The sequence below is a fragment of the Lagenorhynchus albirostris genome, chromosome 12 (genome assembly GCF_949774975.1).
Source record: "Lagenorhynchus albirostris chromosome 12, mLagAlb1.1, whole genome shotgun sequence".
Taxonomy (NCBI): domain Eukaryota; kingdom Metazoa; phylum Chordata; class Mammalia; order Artiodactyla; family Delphinidae; genus Lagenorhynchus; species Lagenorhynchus albirostris.
This window is the reverse complement of record NC_083106.1, coordinates 78,798,032-78,810,773: the sequence shown is the minus strand read 5'-3', so window position 1 is coordinate 78,810,773 and position 12,742 is coordinate 78,798,032. Positions and strand designations below refer to the sequence as shown.

At 47.2% G+C, this 12,742-nt stretch overlaps 1 protein-coding gene across 5 annotated transcripts in view; it reads left to right on the top strand.

Moving 5' to 3' along the window:
• KCNQ5 (potassium voltage-gated channel subfamily Q member 5) overlaps positions 1–12,742 on the top strand; it is a 583,808-nt gene that overhangs the window by 519,174 nt on the left and 51,892 nt on the right. For all 5 annotated transcript variants that reach the window (XM_060168259.1, XM_060168258.1, XM_060168257.1 and 2 more), the window contains one exon: positions 2,667–2,887. In XM_060168259.1, coding sequence (XP_060024242.1) covers positions 2,667–2,887 — 221 coding nt within the window. The remainder of the gene's footprint in view (positions 1–2,666; positions 2,888–12,742) is intronic.

Sequence of the window (12,742 nt, the reverse complement as noted above, 5' to 3'; positions counted from 1 at the left end):
TCTGCTGGAGAGGGAGACGGGGGGCCGGGGGGATAAGGCGGCAACAGAAAGACACGTGCGGCATGAGTCCCTCGGCTCCGGATGCTGACTACGGGCCATAAAGGTCTGGACGTAAGGAACCTCTGAGTCCTCTCCTTGTTTCCGCCAAAAGAGATCAAGTTGGAGGATCGTGTTATAATTTAGTGTGCCATTAGGGGGCCACTGTTCTCGGTCCCCCAGTTTATACTGGGGCCAAGCCGTGTTACAAAAGAAAATGAGCCTCTTCTATTTGAGATTTTCAGGGTCAAATTTTTCCCGTTTCTGAGGATACAGCCGACGGGTGAGTCTGAGGGAGGCTCCCGAGACATAGCAGAACCCATTCTTAGCCTGTACGCCGTAGAAAGGGGGTACTGAGAGTCACCAGCTGACAGAGAGGCGTCCCCTTTGTCCCGGTGATCTCTCCATGTGACTAAGGCACAAAATGGGCCGACCGTCCCAACAATCGCGTCTGACCGTGAGCGTGCGACTGAGGCACCATGCGACTCGGGCAGGGAAGAAAGAAAAGAGAGAGAGATTCCCGGGACCCACCGGGTGACTCACCGCTTGGCGATGCCCTGAAATGTGAAAAGCACTCCCAGGATGGCTCAGAGGCAACACTTAGGCTCCTGTAAGTCAATCTGGACGGAGAAAAAGGTGAAAGTGTAACAGAGAAGACAGGCTGAGGAATCGGCCTTGTAGTCCTGCCGGGAAGGCGGCGGCCAAGGGGAGGGGGCTCAGTGTTCTGTTTGAACCAATACGTGCCTCACGGTGCACGGAAGTTGTCTTGCTGGGGGCAGATGCGCTAACAGCCTGGTCTGTTCCGTGACCCCCTTATCCTTTCACAGGAGTCTTAAAGCGGCAAGCGCCCTAATGACTTTTAAATGCCTGACCTGTGCCCGCATAATATCAATCGGCCTAGTCCGCAGTCAGGAGGAAGACAGAGGGACCCTCACCTGTTCTGGGCGGCAGTTACTGGGGCAAAGCGAGCCGTGGAGCCTTCGGAACACACCAGGGTGTGGCCCTGGCCAGAGTTCCTCTGTTGCTTTCACGGAAGCTTGCCTGTTCACAGAGGTCCCAAGGAATGAGGAGAGGAGGTGGGGGAGGAGATGTCCCCGTACAGGCCACCAAAATGTCGTGGTCCGAGCGCGGGTTGGAAGAAGAATGTTCAGACCTGAAGAATTTTAGAAGAGAGTGAGTTTATTGAGAACAAACAGCAGAGATGGTGAGGGGCGCTGCGAATCCCGCGGGCCCACTCCCTGAGAGACCAGGGAGAGCCGACCCCCTTTGTGCGCTAGTAGCCAACCTTTATAGCCTCAGGACAAAGAAAATTCCTGCTGGCAGGATGGCATTAGGTGATTGGTCAGGAGGATACAAGGTTACTACATGGTGAATATTTTGCCTAGTATGGAGTCGGGGTGGGATGGGGGCTGTCCAGTTTAGATTAGGAGAGACCGTGGCAACAGTTGCTATGGGGGCTCGGTTAATTCTGGAGTTTTTGTTCTGTGTCCTTGATGTAGGGTGTCCTTGACGTAGGGCTCCACATATAGTAGTGTGTGTATGTTAATATCCCAATTTATCCCTCCCCCCATGGCGTCACTTTCTAATGAATAGCACAGTAGTTTATAAATGAACAAGAACACAAACAGACTGGGTCCACAAAGCTTCATACAGTTCATCTGATGCCCACAGAAGTCCCTCAGCTATGTTGCTATTTTTATCTTCAAGCTAGAGGCGAGGCCTCCAATCCAGGTCTCTGATTGCAGTCTGCCCTTCCCAGCCCTTCACGCCCGACCCGTGCTCAGGAGGGCCCGGAGGTGCACTCTGTGTTTTGCTGCCTTGTTAACACTTCCTTTATCAACCAACCTCAGTTCAGGCCTAGCTGGTGTCTGAGAACTGAACGTGAACAAATATAACTTACCAGGAGCTGCCAAGCAAATCAATAACCTGTCGAATATCAGGAAACTGCTGGTGAACACAGCATCTCATTCCATCAGTCAGTCATCTCGTTCATTATAAGCTGTGTTTGTTCTACCTTGTGTGGTTTTTGTCTCACCAGAATGAACGTGGTGTTAAGTGTCGTATGTTTAATATTGTTTGCAGTGCCGCCAGCCACTCTGAGACTGCATGGATGTGGAAATCGTAATCTTGCCTGGAGTATAAAATGCATGCAGCCCGTAGATACATGTGCATGTGTAACTGTCATCCCCATTTTCCCGTACAAATGTTTTAGAAATTACAAAGAGATATGCTCCCCGCCCCCCGCAGAAAAAAACAAAAAACAAAACCTTTTTTTTTAGGTCTCAAAAGTTGAGGTTAAATCTAAAATCTGTTTCTAAGGCGAACACCAAACCAGTTCTCTGGTCTTTCCAGTGTCATTGTGCACAAACCGCTGTGCTTGGTCTCAGGCTTCGTTGAATCCAGGAAGGGTGTGCAAAACTGTGGAATGAGACGGACTTGAATGCAAACAGAGAGGTTCAATAAAGCTTAAATTTGCAATAAGGGAAAACTGTATCGCTGTGCCCCTACTTGCTAAGAACATTCTGTGTACTGAAGTACATGGTCGTATGCAGTTTCATCCGAGCATTTACCCACGTGGGTGGACGGCACTGCCCAAAACGTGCTAACGCTGCCCTGTGCTCCGCCCGCAGCCAGAAGCTCAGCTTCAAGGAGCGCGTACGCATGGCGAGCCCGCGGGGCCAGAGCGTCAAGAGCAGGCAGGCCTCGCTGGGCGACAGGCGGTCCCCCAGCACGGACATCACCACCGAGGGCAGCCCCACCAAAGTGCAGAAGAGCTGGAGCTTCAACGACCGCACCCGCTTCCGGCCCTCGCTGCGGCTCAAGAGCTCCCAGCCCAAGCCGGTGGCAGATGGTAAGCCCGTCCCTTTTCTCCGTAACCGTTTCACTGTACGCTCGAGATGATGAGTGGTTAATTCTCTCCGGTGCCAATCGCAGAAGGAAGGAGTCAACCCCAGGGGAAGAACTGTTTGTTTTCTTGGAAATTTATTCCCTGCTTTGGGCGAGTGTACAGAAGTTTACTTTTGGAAGCAACTTTGACAGCTAAGTCTATGTTTCAGGGAAGTCAGACACAGTGTTGTTAATTCTTCACTCATATCTCCAGCATATCGTTATTTCTCAGGCGAGGTGCGTATCAGGTCAACAGGACTGTGCTTCAGATGCACAGGACATGTCTGACCTGCAAAGGCCCGAAGATGGCCAGATGCTCGGGAACCTTGAGACACAGGGAGAAGGGGCCGGAGCCTTTCTGGACCCAGTGAGGATGCGGTTCCTTTTCTGCTAGGCTCTGTTCTCCCCTAAATCAGAGACCATTGCTCATTTTTGTTAGAGAGGTTCTCACTGAAAGTTCTATCTAATGATAAGTGGAATTCAGGTTCTTCTCCTGAGAGGCATTAACCTATTTTATTTATCAGATTTTGTGGCAGAAGCTTACTTGCCAACACGTTTTATTGAGTGCCATATAATTTCAAGGTTTATGAAGTAAAACATTTTGTTCTTCATTTAAGATTAGCTTGGCTTTCCTTTTAAGAACGCCCCCCAGGATCTCTTATCCTGGGCAAAGAACCAAAGTCAAATCGCATCTTCCATTAACACGGAAAAGCCCGCAAAGGCCATCAGCCCCGCTGTGTGCACTCCCGAGCAGAACCTGCGTGCTCCCAGGCAGCGGGATAAAAGTAACAACCCGGGCCCACAGTGACCTCAGGCGCCCTCGGCCCCCGGCCCTCCCAGCCCATTCAGAGCTCGTGGGGCTGCCCTCCACTCTCAGGGATGCCCCCGGAGTTCCCTCCTCACACTTCACACCCGGGAACGTCAGGCTCTCCCAGCAGCGCCCAGTGGCTGACCCGGCACAGGCCCTCCTGGCAGAGCTCGCAGCTGCCATCTGGGCTGCACACTTGACCCGTCAGGTGCCCTCCTCCTGCCGCTGTGCTAAGGTGGGAAGTGCTCCCCCCAGCACCGGACACCCCTCCCAGCCCTACACCAAGCCCCCAGTGTCCCGAGTCACTGGCGGCACAGATCTCAGTGTCCTCTGGTCTCCGCACTCTCCTCCCTAGGAATTGGCTGAAAGCCCATGAACAGCTGAGTCAAGAGTTAGCAGTTACAAGGCTTGTGTAGCACTCAAAATAGACTTGCCAGATATAAATGGACACATGATTTCTGGAAGGCAAGTTGGCAACAGATATCAAGAGGCCTTTACATCTGCCTAAGCTTGGACGCCTCCCACCCACCAATTCCATTTCTAGGATACAGTCGATATAATGAAGTAGCAGACGTTAGAAAAGATGCTATAAGTCTAAAATTATTGAAATAGATAAAGGATCACAAAAAGTAAATTATTCCATCTTGGCTGTGTGTGGATGTGTGTGTAAATTCATATATTTATAGTAAAAGTTCTGGAAAGATTTATAACAATGAATGAACAGTTACCTCCAAGAGGTAAGATCAGAGTTATATTTTGTTTCTTCATGTTGTTCATCTGTATTTCCTATTATTTCTACAATGAACATGTAAAGCTTTTGTGATAAAAAGGCAGAAGAGGATTTTCTATTAAAAAGTCAGGTCCTCCTCTCAGACACTGCCCTTTTCCTCTCCCTCACTCTGGGGGCCCTTGGTCTAACTGGTGGCCACCAAACCCCTCTCCTTAGGTGGCGTTCCTCCTGGTCTCGGTGCCGGGGACTAGCCTTCACCGAGGGTAGACGTGGACTGTCTAATGAGGTTTGACAGCTCCTACTACGAATAGAACTGTATTAGGCTCCAGGGCTGCCATAACAAAGTACCACAGACTGGGTGGCTTAAACAACAGAAACTTATTTTCTCACAGTTCCGGAGGCTACAAGTCTGAGATCTCCTTGGGTCACAGATGGCCACCTTCTCCCTGTGTCTCCACTTCTTCCCTCTGTGCATGTCTGTGTCCAGATTTCCTCCTCTTATAAGGACACCAGTCATATTGGATTAGAACCCACTCAGATGACCTCATTTTAACTTCATTATCTCTTTCAAGACCCTGTCTCTGAATTCTCAGGGACTGAGGGCCGGGACTTCAGCACATGGAATTTGTCGGGATGCCATTCAGCCCATACCGGAGCCCCTGCAAACTCACAGCACAGCATCCCCGGGGGTGCACACAGCTCCAACCCTCGCCCTGGGTCCACACGCACTGGAAACGCATGTATTGCCACAGCGGGTCCTTACCCTTCCAACATGGGCTTCAGAAAGCATCGCTTCCGTGCTGTGAGGTCCTTACGGTTGGCTGAGCACATCTAAATATAAAAGTCAGACAATCCAGATTCTGAATATGGAAAATGAATTCTACTTGTATGTTTGGCCAGAGGGCAAGCATTTTTCAAAGACTCCTAGAGTCAGCACTATCCATCACACTCTTTTCAGTTACTGCAAAGATGTCTCAGAGGTCAGACAAATAGAAACAGAAGTCCTGTTCTCTTCCAAACCACAAATTGGAAAGGTCTCCTACCACGCATTTTCTACCTCATCTCGTACAAGTGCAGTTCTCTTTGGTTAGAAGGGAATTGCTTTTCCCTGGTTGATACCTGTCTGAATTGGTTCTGAGTCCCCCAAGTGACAGGAGGCCGACTGCTGTCCTGTTGAAGTAGCTTTGTTGGCCGCCCACCCGCAAGAGACCATGACTCCTGACTCCTTGCTCCGTACAGTAGCCCAGAACCTTGACCTCTGATTTACCTCATGGTTAGATGTTGGGAAAACAGAAATTCACTTTTTATAGAAAAAGAAAACTGAAGTAGCTATCAAATAAATGTAGACTTCAATTTATACATTTTTATATATAGTGCCTCTATATGTTTTAAGTATTTCTAAAATCCACTTATTACCCATAGAAAATAATATATAATACTGCATCCAACTCCCAATTATTCTGGATCTATTTGCTCATTCGCTTCTGGGGCTCTTTTTTTTCTACTTCTGTTTTCCCTTTACATATTTTAGGCATTTCAATGCCCATTAACAGCTCAGGGAGAGTGGATGAATAGCAGAGAGAAAAATAGAAATTCAGACTGGCCTTGAGGTTAATAACTAACTTACATTTGGAAAATAATGAGCCTGTTAACTAAAAGACACCATAATAGGAAAACTAAAGAAATTTAAGGTTAATCTGTAAATTTTAATGATTCTTCCCAAATCTGATAGCCTTTACTACAGATGGTATTATTGTTATAATTTAATGACTCTTACAAAAGGTTATTAAGTATTGCATGTTGTTTTTATTTGCTATCATTTTTGATGAAATTTACATGTTACATTTTAAAGGACACAATTTTAAATTCCACATCCATGTGTACCAGAGAAGTGGACAGTAACAGGCAGATGCTGTCACCAGAAATTTACAAAGAACAAAAGGAAGAAAGTAAACTGTAAGGGACTAGGGTGGTGTTGCCTGCCATAGCAAACTGATTTTGACCAATATGATATGAATAGTAGTTTTAGTTTATAAATCTAATAATAAGAGATAGAAATGTTCCACTAGTCAATCAGTAGTATTTAAGCCTCTTCTTACAATCTCAGAATTTAGGTAGGATATGACTTTTTTAGATTCCATATATAATGAGTGTGTGATCTTGCATTTTGTAGCCTTCTGTGTCTGGCTTATTTCAATTGGCATAATGGCCTCCACGTTCATCCATCTTGTTACAAATGGCAGGATATCTTTCTTTTTCAAGGATGAGTAATACTCCATTGTATAATTTATACCACAATTTCATTTCACTATATGTATATGTATATCAAGTCATCATGGTGTACACTTTAAATATGTACAGTTTTCATTTTAAAAATAAAATAAATTAGGTGGTTTAAAAATATTTGTATTTTAATATACAAGAATAATAATGATGAAAGTAACGTTTATTGGCTGGCACTGTTCTGAATGCTTTACTTCGATGATTTCATTTAATTCTTCCAATAACCCTATGAGGGAGGCAAGTCGTGATCCCCATCTTGTGAATGAGGGAGCTGAGAGCTGCCCAGATCTAAGCCGTGAGCAGGGCAGCCTTGGCACACCCAGACCATCTGATTTCCCAGCCCTCCTGGAGGACACGTTCAAAGCTGCGCCCTCAGATGTTGTATCGGTTTCCCTTTAAGCATCTTTCATTTCTCCTTTTTCGCACTGTTGCTCTTCCATCTTCAGTTGGCCAGATCCCCCTCCCTTAGAAACCATTCGACTTTGCCACTGGCCTACCCCTCCTTCTCCCAACCTCAGCTGCCAAACCTCTGAACTGCATTGTCTTCAAAGAGTGGAAGATTCGGGGCTTCCCTGGTGGCACAGTGGTTGAGAGTCCGCCTGCCGATGCAGGGGACACGGGTTCGTGCCCCGGTCCGGAAGGATCCCACATGCCGCGGAGCGGCTGGACCCGTGAGCCATGGCCACTGAGCCTGCACGTCCGGAGCCTGTGCTCCACAACGGGAGAGGCCACAACAGTGAGAGGGCCGCGTACCGCAAAAAAAAAAAGAGAGTGGAAGATTCGGCAAATTGGGAAACGGCCTTTAGATGACCCGTCTCTGTGTCAATCAAGCACCTGGCAGAGGCTCAGGATCACAGCCATCTGGCCTGCATCTGTCACCCAAGGAGGGAGGCAAACCGTGAGGCCATCTGAGGTCTGTTTCCAGATGCAGAAGGTGGTATCAGGAGATGGACAGCCATCAGCACAGACGAGCACATGGAACGTGGCGGAAGCAAGTCCAAGGAATGCCAGGCAGCAGAGCCCAAAGGATGAAATTAGGGAGAGCTAGGGGCAAGCCGAGGTTTCTGGTGACTAGTTAGGTTGCTATCAAAGAGGCTGTCCTGACGGACCCTGCTATACTGGGAATGCCTTTCAGAGTTGCATCAAAGAGCACGAAAATCTCGACAGAGATAAGGCAGTAGCTGGAGGTGGCTCCACCCTGTAGAGCGTGAAAAAAAAAAATCTGTCTCGAATACTGCATGTAACATGCATGTCTTAACATGTGTAACATTGTTGCTGCTCAAGGAAACACATCAGTTCTTGTGGGAAGCCCTCAGGGCTCGTGCTGGCTGCTCTAGTTCATGATAAAGACTAGCAGCCTTGGGTGCAGGGGTCCCCGAGCAGAGGCTGGGGGGCAAAGAGGCAAAATGCCTGCCGATCATGGGGGTCCCTGAGGCCCGTTCCCTTGTTCCAGGCACTGCAAGGAGCTCTTCTCTCTTCACTTCTCTTCTTTGCCTTTCTCCTTCAGCCAGGGTACCCGCTAGGGTGCCTTTGGCTGCGGGGCACAGAGAAGCAGGCTCCACTACCTTAACCAGTAGGGAAATGTATCATCAACACTACGTGAAGAGAAGGTCAGAGGCGGGACAGCTCCCAACCAGGAGGCAGGCGCCCTGGCTCCCCTGCTCTCGGCTCTCTCCTTCCGCTCTGCCCAGCTGTGGTCTGTGTGCTGCTTCCTCCAGGCTGGCAGCCGGATGGCTACGAGCACCTCCCCCACACACGGCGCTTTGACAGGCAAAGGGGGGACCGCCCTAGGTTGTGAGGAAAACGGTCCAGTCACGTCTTATGTGGCAAAACTGGGTCTCACGCCTGAAATGACCACTGGTGAGGAGAGCAGGCGCTGGAGTTGCCAGTCGGCATCCAGCACCTGGTCTGCGGCCAGACTCCTCCACGGCGAGTAGGTCAGGGGACGGGGCAGGGGGTGTGACTGGAGAGATGTGAGGGTTTCTGTTTGGGGATCAGCTCTTGGGAGAAAACCTCCAGTGGTGTCTGACACAACCAAGAAATCTTCCCTGCTTCGTTGTGAAGGTGGCAGAGAAGAATGCCCCTAAACATGCTTCCTCCCCAGTATTCTGTCCACACGTCATTTCTGTTCCTCTGAGCGTCTGAAAGCCAGATTGGGACATGTTTTTGGTTTATTTCTTGTTTATCATTATCTTTTTTTTTTTCCTCCTTTCTTTCATCACCTAATCTCCATGAGACCGTGACCGCAGACTGGCCCAACTCCTTGTATTTCAAAAGAAGGACAAAGTGGGTAAAGCAAAACCTAGGGAAAAATAAATGAATTCGGATTGAGATAATACAATCTGTCCTCACGTGCAGTCGGCCCAGATTGTGGGCTTCCTATCACCATGGCCACCAGGGGAAAACTGGGGCAGCCGCCTTCCTCAGCACCTCCTCACGGCCCCAGACGCCCCGTGCCTCAGGCTGCTTGCCTGGTACCCCATCTTCCCTTTGGGTGAATGACAGCCGACTGGGTCTCACCTGAAATGAGCAAAAGAGAAGAAATGCACAGCCCAGGATGCCGGAACCCTCAACTCCTCTAGAAGGTAGAACGTCCATCCCCTTCCTCTCTCCTTTGACCTCTGTCCCCTGGGTCCCCGGCCCACCGTCTCGTAAACATCTTGTTTGAGATTGTCAGTAGATCAACGGGAACAATGGCAAAAGGGAAGCATTTTAGTGCAGTGGTTTTGCAACCAGCCTCAACTAACAGACTCCTGTACCCACAACGGGGCATTCTCCTCCAGGCAGCATACATCACAAGCTACCAGCATTTCATATTTCACCCAGCCGCACACACGGCCCTTTCATCTGGTGCTGGGCCTCTTCTGCGCTTCTTTTCCAATGGCATCTGCTTCCCTCGTGTTTTTCTTAGTCTCCCCAGTTGACATTTTTGGTGTTTCCACAAAATGCCAAGCACAGCACTGCACTTAGCGTTTTTCCTGACTTCCTGCACTGTTGATCCAGCTTCAACCAGACTCTGATTATCGTTTTCCACAATACATGATACCTCCTGGCACTTCATGAAATTACCTGTTGATGACTCTGCCTCGTGTTGACAGATTTAGTTCTTGTGAAGGCTGTCTTCCCTCAGGGCTTCAGCTGGACCCTGGAAGGGACCCCTGACTGGGGAGCTCACCCACTCCTCTGAGCTCCACCTGGAACAAAGCCTGAGGGTTTTCTTTCACACCAGAACAAAAGGATTTCCTGAGAATGACTGGGTCGAAAGTCTGGAAATTAAAAGTCCAGTCTATGCCCAACTTAACTGTTGGCATGATTCTGTGCAAAAGCCTGGAGGGTATTTAGTAGGAATCTGAAACACACTTTCCATCCCTCACCAAGGTAACTGGTGAAAAGCATTACCTTAGAGGAATCACCTCAATTCCTGTCCACGGGTTTCTTTTCTCCTTAGTTGTCCGGGTTCCCCATTTATTCAGCCAGGGACGGGTCCTGCTCCTCTCCTGGGTGTCCTGCACCCTCCCTGTCCCCCAGCATCTGCTCTTGTGTCCCAGGGTTCTTATCCCTATGGGAGGTTGGGGAGAAGAGACCTTTCAATCTCTGGTTATAGACTCTAAGAAACTAAGTATTTATTGTATTTCCAGTAAATGGTTGCTTTTTCCAATACTTTTTGTGAAGTGCCTGTTCCTCGTTTTTAATTACTGGGGAAATGCGTTTCTATTTTGATTGAACTGGAGATTGCCATGGCTTTCTATTCTAATCCAAGTACTCTGTATCACAGAACAAGATTTCTGTCCAGATTTCTCTAGGTTCTTCCCCAATGTTTGTTGTCACCCTACAGTGATAGGGAAAATTATGTTTGGTTTCTCGTGGTGGGGAAAAAATAGCTCCCTGCTTTAGATCTGAGTTTTGAATGGATTCTACCTCCTTTCTTCTGGCAGAATCTAAGATGCCAGGTGACCTCTGAGTACAACCTTACGCCATGTCTTTCCACCTTCTGCGGATCCAGGTTTTATTGAGAATTGCAGGGTTGTGTAAATTGGCGCTCTGAATTTTGTTTCTCCAGCACAGCAAAGTGTGTGTGCATGTGTACGTGGGTGCTTTAAAATGAATTAGAATGCTGTATTCGTTATCTGTTACTTATGGACACTTACACTCTCACAGTCTCTGAGGTCAGGAGTCCTTCAGTGACTCGGCTGGGTGATTCTGGCTCAGAGTCAGGCTCTTGCTGGGCCCAATGTCATCTCAAGGCTCAGCGGGGGGTAGGGGGTGGGGGGTCCATTCTCAGCTCACTGCAGCACTTGCTGGCAGGTCTCATTCCCTCCTCACATCGGCCCCTTCATTCGTTGCCTGGACGTCCTCGTGTGGTTCAGCCGCAGAGACAGTACACGCTCAAGAGAGGGAGAGAGTACCCAAGACAGAGGCTGCCGTCTTTTCAAAGAACCAGCTTTTAGTTTCGTTGATCTTTTCTGTTGTTTGCTTCATCTCTGTTTCATTTATTTCTGCTCTGATCTTTATGATTTCTTTCCTTCTACTAACTTGGGGTTTTGTTCCTGTTTCTCTAGTTGCTTTAGGTGTAAGTTTAGGTTGTTTCTTTGAGATTTTTCTTCTTTCCTGAGGTAAGATTGTTTGCTATAAACTTCCCTGTTAGAACTGTTTCTGCTGTGTCCCGTAGGTCTTGGATCATCGTGCTTTCATTTTCGTTTCTCTCTGGGTGATTTTGATTTCCTCTTTGTTTTCATCAGCAATCCATTGGCTGTTTAGCGGCATATTGTTTAGCCTCCACGTGTCTGTGTTTTTGACAGTTGTTTTCTTGTAGCTGATTTCTCATCTCATAGTGTTGTGGTCAGAAAAAATGCTTGATATGACTTGTTTTCTTAAATTTACTGAGGCTCACTTTGTGGCCTAGCATGTGATCCATCCTGGAGAATGTTCCATGTGCACTTGAGAAGAATGTGGATTCTGCTTTTAGATGGAATGCTCTATAAATATCAGTTAAGTCCATCTGGTCTAATGGGTCATTTAAGGCCTGTGTTTCCTTGTTGATTTTCTGTCTGGATGATCTGTCCATTGGTGTAAATGGGGTGTTAAAGTCCCCCACTGTTATTGTGTTACTGTCGATTTCCCCTTTCATGGCTGCTAGTATTTGCCTTATGTATTGAGGTGCTCCTACGCTGGGTGCATATATATTTAAACTTGTTATATCTTCTTCGTGGATTGATCCCTTGATCATTATGTAGTATCCTTCTTTGTCTCTGTGGCAGTCTTTAAAGTCTACTTTGCCTGATATGAGTATTGCTACTCCAGCTTTCTTTTGAGTTCTATTTGCATCGAATACCTTTTTCCATCCCCTCACTTTCAGTCTGTGTGTGTCTCTAGATCTGAAGTGGTTCTCTTGTAGACAGCATATATATGGGTCTTGTTTTTGTATCCATTCAGCCAGTCTACATCTTTTGGTTGGGGTATTTAATCCATTTACATTTAAGGTAATTATCAATATGTATGTTCTTATTGCCATTTTTTTAATTATTTTGGATTTGTTTTTGTAGGTCTTTTTTCTTCCATTCCTCTTTTGTTCCCTTCTCTTGTGATTTGCTGACTAACTTTAGAATGGTATTTGGATTGCTTTTTCTTTCTGTGTGTATATATCTATTGTAGATTTTTGGTTTGCGGTTACCATGAGGTTTTGATATAGCAGTCTATATATAAACAAGGTTGTTTTGAGTTGCTGGTCTTTTAATTTCAAATACATTTCCAATATCCTGCATTTGTACTTCCCTCTTCTCATGATTGCTGGTTTTGATATGATATTTGTGTGTGGATGATTTCCTACCTTTATTGTATGCTTGCCTTTACCAGTGAGCATTTCCATTTGTAATTTTCTTGTTTCTAGTTGTGGCCTTTTCTTTTCTGCCTAGAGAAGTTTCTTTACCATTTGTTGCAAAGCTGGTTCGGTGATGCTGAATTCTTTTAGCTTTTGCTTGTCTGTAAAGCTTTTGATTTCT